The sequence below is a fragment of the Acipenser ruthenus genome, chromosome 27, assembly GCF_902713425.1.
Source record: "Acipenser ruthenus chromosome 27, fAciRut3.2 maternal haplotype, whole genome shotgun sequence".
NCBI classification, from domain to species: Eukaryota; Metazoa; Chordata; class Actinopteri; order Acipenseriformes; family Acipenseridae; genus Acipenser; species Acipenser ruthenus.
In genome coordinates this window covers 1,744,047-1,750,069 of record NC_081215.1, presented here as the reverse complement: position 1 = coordinate 1,750,069, position 6,023 = coordinate 1,744,047, and the positions used below count along the sequence as shown (strand labels likewise).

Here is a 6,023-nt window from a genome sequence, read left to right as displayed (position 1 = left end):
ATTGCCAAAGATATTGTTTAATTTCTGCAAGTCTGCTAAATAATAATAATAATAATAATAATAATAATAATAATAATAATAATAATAATAATAATAATAATAAACCATCCCACAATGACCACGTTGCCCTCTTTCAAAATCTAAGCGTCACTTGGACTGTTTTACAGTACATTCCCCTACATTGTGACGTGTTTGGTTACGAAAACAATAGAAATAAAACAGATCGCTGGACAGCATAGCTTTATTTATAGTCACAAAATCACAGACCGTTTATGTCAAATGTGATGCTCCTTTTATTAAGTAGGTTTCCAAAATCTAGCCAGTCCCTTTTTAAAAGCATTTTCGGTGGACCACTGGGGGTCCAAACTCCTTGTAGTCGATGGCCGTTATCCACATCTGTTTGAAGGCGGTGAGGCACGTAAGAATAGAGGCCCCGATCCAAACGGAGTATTTTCTCTCCGGTGGGGCTATCACCTTCACCGGTACCCCAGCTGGCACCTGCAACGTAATCTCTTTCAGCATCCGTTCATCCAGCCCTGGGAACAGCGTGGAACCCCCAGAAATCAACACGTTGGCGTAGAGGTTCTTGCGCACGTCGATGTCGCATTTCAGAACGCTGTTGAAAGTCAGTTTGTGCACCCCGGGAGCTTCCACTCCGACAAAAGCAGGGACGAAAAGGGCTTCCGGTGCTCTGAAAAGCTGATTGCCGATCTTGATCACGTTCCCGTCCGGCAGTTGGTACTCTTTCTGAATCACCTCTGGCGTTTTTTTAAGCTCCATCGTGGGCTCAATGGCGACGTAGCACAGCTTCTCTTTGATGTCCTTAACGATTTCCCGCTCGGCACTGCTCACAAAAGAATGACCACTCTCCAGCAGGAGCCTCATAAAATATTCTGTTATGTCCCTCCCGGCGATGTCTAGTCTGGACACGGCGTGCGGTAAGCAGTATCCATCATATATGGGAACAGTATGGGTTACACCGTCTCCACTGTCCATTACCATCCCTGTAGTGCGCCCCGAAGCATACAGTGCCAGCACAGCCTGCACTGACACATACATAGCAGGCACCTTGAAGTTCTCGAACATAATCTCGGTCATCTTCTCTCTGTTGGTGAGAGGGTTCAGGGGTGCTTCGGTTAAGAGCACGGGTCTCTCGCTTGATTTCATCCTCAACTCGCATTCATAAACGTGCCTCCAGATTTTCTCCATATCCTCCCAGCAAGTGACAATGCCGTGCTCTAGTGGGTACTTCAGGCTCAGGATTCCTCTTTTGGCCTGGGCTTCTTCCCCGATATAGTATTCCTTTTGGCCGGCCCCGACCATGGTCGCTTTGGCTTTGGAGCGACCGACTATGGATGTGATGACCGATCTAGGAGCGCTGTCACCCGCTATCCCACATTTACAAAGCCCAGACCCGTTGTCAAAAATAACAGCTGGGACTTCCACTATTTTTGGGTCAAACATGTCGAGTTGTTTAAAATTACAGAAAGTAAAAAAGCAATGTTCTTCACCTTTGAAAGAAAGATTTGCGATTGTACCTTTTTTGCTTGATGTTTGGATGTTGTTGTCACTGTAAGAAAAAAATAGCAACCACGCTGCCCAAAGCAACCGAATTCCATTGTGACGCACTGATAAGTCATAATGCAAGAGTTGGTCAGAATTATATGAACATTGTGGGGGTGTTAAAAATCAATATGGGCCCTGGCATTTGTTGAATATTAGTACAACGTACAACGGTACAGCGTTTCACTTTCTGAATATCAATACCCAAAAGCGTAATGAACGTTATATATTAGGACACCAACCTACGTCAAACCTTACAATGCACAGCATCACGCACATTACCGTATATCTGAAGTTATTTTAGAATAAGTCAATGCTCCCATAAAGTGATGTAAGCATTACTTCAACATTAGGTTCTGCGGGCATCATGTAATATAGACCTACTGTCAATTGAAACGACTCCCTTATAAACCAATCAATTCTTATTTACAACAGAGCTGTACAATGGCATGCCACGATATAACGAGTATTGTCTCACCAGTCTCAGTTCTATAGTTGTATGGCCAATTATTTGTTTCGAGGTATTGATTTTAAAATAATCCCCCAAATTTAAAGATTTTCAAGGTTATCACCGAATGGAAACTTTTTAGAATTTAGAACACAGCACAATAAGACACGCGTGGCAACATTAGCCATTCGCAACACTTACTGGTTATGTGGACAGCCTTTCATCTTGCATTGTCCGGCTTTTCCAGTTTTTTTTTTTATGTTTTAATTATTATTATTATTATTGTTGTTATTTTTTGTGAGATCTGCTCTCAGACTGTTTTCATTTCGGTTTCCCTTTTTGCTTAACTTTACATCTTTGCTTATTCTGACAGGATGATTGATACAGCCTTCATCGAAGCTTCAAAGGCTACACGTTTCTGTGGCTGAGAGGAACTTCCTGGAAAACTTGACCACAAATTAAGTGGGGGCTGACCTGGACTTCAGATGAAGGGCACCGGCGCTATTAGTAACCACCTTCCCGATTCAGGGTTTGTGTAATGCGGACTGACTGGATCCTCCCTCAATTATGAGAAATACATATCGCGTAATTAGACTTCTAGAAAAAAAAAATGTTTAGAGATAGAAAACAGCTCTGTATTGGCACCGTAAAAACAGACTCGCTATTCTTTAAATTAATATCAGAGGGAACCAGGACCTGTGGAATATCTGTGTGGACAAACAAAATGGAGAAGTCACAGTGGGAGTCACAGTTCTTATTGTAGAGTAACTTCAAATAATAATAATAATAATAATAATAATAATAATAATAATAATAATAATGTGAAAACTTGATTCAATACAAAGGTTAAATGTTCAAATGTAATTTGATGCCTTTATTTCTTTTAAAACGCGATACTTAAATAATTAAAATCCTTCATTTATTAATTAATTTAATAAAGGTAGCTACTGCCAAGCTGGTAAAGATCTAATAATTACAGATCTGTGCAGGTACAAGCCACTTTCCCTCATATAAATTTATATGCTGACAGACAGCACATTGTATATCAAGCTGCTTTCATTTGCGAAGGAGAGAATGCTCCCAAAATGAAGCGAGCGCCCTTTGCTTCCTCGTGAACCTCCCTCGTTGCTGGCACCGTTTTGTTTCATCCCCTGTTTGACAAACCTGGATATAGAGGCTACCTGTCTGTTTGTGCAGGTCATAGTTTCCAGGTCTGGTGGGTTTTACAGATTGGTTTCACTGCAAAATGTGTTCTCATTATCGGCTATCAATGATCCGTAAAACCCCTTTGTGCTCATATTCTAGCCGCTACTGCGGGTTTATAGTTCCCAGGCTGCCTTTTAAATCTTTGGCAGGGATTATTCACCTGTCATTTGTTAAACTTGCCAGGTAGGATTTTCATCATGTTTTTAGTTTGCTGTGTTTTTTTCCCCCAAAGGCAAAACAGTTTGGTCATAATAGTTACATATATTGACCTGAAATCATGGTCAATTATATACTTAATGTATACATTTTATTTAAGGCTCCAGTACTACTTACAGTGGCTTGTGAAGTGTAACCAAGTAACAAAAGACTATCATTGAGCAATCATTTAATACTACATACAACCCCCCAAATCACCAGTTATCTTTATCATAGCTGTGTTTGCTATTTGTTACCTTTTAAAAGCCAATACAATTGACAGCAGTACTGGCCGGTTTATTTACTTTCACTTCAGGTAATTTAATTGTAGCCCCCTCCCCAAACACACTTAGAGATACACTTGTAAAGGTCAAAATCTGTCTTTGCAATTGCAATATATTTGTACAGCATTAGTACTAAACCATTCTATACCATAGATAGACCGGGTTCACACCAGCCCTCTTAGGTGTCTTAACTCCTAATATTTAAATGAGCAAGAGATTGGAGTTTGAGCAATCTGGCCCCTGTTTATTACACTGTTCCTCCCCCATAGGCAGCTCCTAATAGGTGACCCTAGACTCAGGTGAGACGTGTGAATGCTGGGATGAGAAGTTTGATTGGTTCAGAGCAGATTTAGGAGTCGGATTGCTCACATTCCTGGCAACTGCTTGTTTGAATAACACACCTCATCAAGGGGAGTTGTGAAACTAGGACTGGGCGCAGGACTAGCGCTTGCTTCTAACCCTGGACGAGATACGAATTGTGCAATCTTACAAAATGCAGAGCGCATACTTAATATGATGCACAGATGGAAGGGGGGGGGGGGGGGGGTGGTGCTGGGAAATTGTTGAACTCTGGGATGCATGATTGAGAGCTGGTTTAATGAAATGCCATATATGCAGTTCTGGATTTTAACAGATTGTCATCCTGTTGTTTCACAGCGTGCATATCAAATCCCTGAGCATGCCGAACAATTACATTAGAGCTCGGAACACCCACAGGATCCCCTGAAGCAGGGGTATTAGGGGTTTGTTGACATGGACTTCAAATTGTTACCATTCTGCATTCTCTTCTTCACTGTGGACCATAGAAAAATAAATCCTTTTATAGCCAGGGGTGTGTATTTTAGAACTAGTCTAGTTCGTTTAAACAAGTTTTAGAAACTTTTATTCTTGTGCTTATTATTATTATTATTATTCCAAATTCATGATAACCTACTACAGTATGTCTTTCAGTATACCTTTCAGAGTAAAAATGATGTTTCATGGTCAGTTCAATAGGCCTAATCATATTATCTGGCTTACAATATTTACATCTCAAAGCATTTGTGAAGGGCCTTTCCACATCACTGTACAGTTTGCCATCTTCACGGCATTCATTTGTTTAGATTCAGATGTATAATGCTGATTCTCAGTCACGCGAGAGCATTTCTTCTAAGAGTGTGCTGTCACTTTGACACGAGGATATTACAGGCCCTGATAAGTTAAACACTGCATGTCTTCATGTAAGTTGCAGTGTTTGTGCTTGCGTACGTCTGAGCGTTGCTACCTGACTTGCTGTCATATTTTAGGTTAGGGTTACACGTCTGTCTCGGCCCGTGTAACAGTATCCCTCGGTTTATGCCTTCTTCAAGAGCCTCACTAGTCTCATTCGGCAAGAAAAACAAACACACCACAGAAGGCTGCTTTCACATCAAAGGGCCACCCTGCCCCTATCTGTGAGACCATCTAGAGGACAAGCCGAAGCCTCCTGGCACGTCACAGAGAACAGGCGACCTGAAATTCTGAGGCAAACTGGGTGCTAAACCACTTGTGAACTTTTTTTTTTGTTCACAGGCTGTTAAGCGTATTCTCGTAACATTAATTAGAGCTAATTCTGACATGTATCGCCAACTTAAAAGCTAATAGTTCAGTTTACTGTATGCTGCCCGATGCAACTGTTTGGCCTTCATCGCCAAGGCATACAGTGTCTAATTTCTTGAACTGGCATGGTGTGGTTCGCTTTCCAGCTACATATAGGTGCATCCTGTAAAATGAATAAATACATACATACACAAATAAATAAATAAATAAAGCATTTTTGCTTTGTGAGCTATGAAAGTTAGCATTCATAACCTCTCCTGCTGCAAGTGGTGCAGTAGCGGGACAACAGGCTGGGGTATTAGTTGAGATCTTGCCCCTATAGAGTGAGAACCCCATATTGACCAACAACAGGACGGTATATTGAGTTTGGGTGTTGGGTAAGTGTATCTTTGCTTACCAATTTACAATAAAATACAGTTTGCTCTTACAGACGTGCTCAAATGTGTTGGTACCCTTACAGCTCATTGAAATAATGCTTCATTCCTCCTGAAAAGTGATGAAATTAAAAGCTATTTTATCATGTATACTTGCATGCCTTTGGTATATCATAGAATAAAGCAAAGAAGCTGTGAAAAGAGATGAATTATTGCTTATTCTACAAAGATATTCTAAAATGGCCTGGACACATTTGTTGGTACCCCTTAGAAAAGATCATAAATAATTGGATTATAGTGATATTTCAAACTAATTAGTTTCTTTAATTAGTATCACACATGTCTCCAATCTTGTAATCAGTCATTCAGCCTATT

The 6,023-nt window shown here is 40.6% G+C and overlaps 1 protein-coding gene across 2 annotated transcripts; it reads right to left on the bottom strand.

Annotated features, from left to right (window-relative positions):
- Window positions 1-266: 266 nt before the first annotated feature.
- Window positions 267-3,963, bottom strand: LOC117426086 (actin, cytoplasmic-like). Of its 2 annotated transcripts, XM_059002484.1 has the most exons (2): window positions 3,948-3,963; window positions 267-1,439 (listed from the first exon to the last, which is right to left on the bottom strand). In XM_059002484.1, exons 1-2 carry the CDS (start codon window positions 3,961-3,963, stop codon window positions 331-333), a joined length of 1,125 nt encoding a protein of 374 aa, XP_058858467.1. In that variant the 3' UTR covers window positions 267-330. The 2 variants fall into 2 exon arrangements, with proteins under 2 accessions (XP_058858467.1, XP_058858466.1); XM_059002483.1 differs by lacking the exon at window positions 3,948-3,963 and having other exon boundaries at window positions 267-1,464.
- Window positions 3,964-6,023: the final 2,060 nt, after the last annotated feature.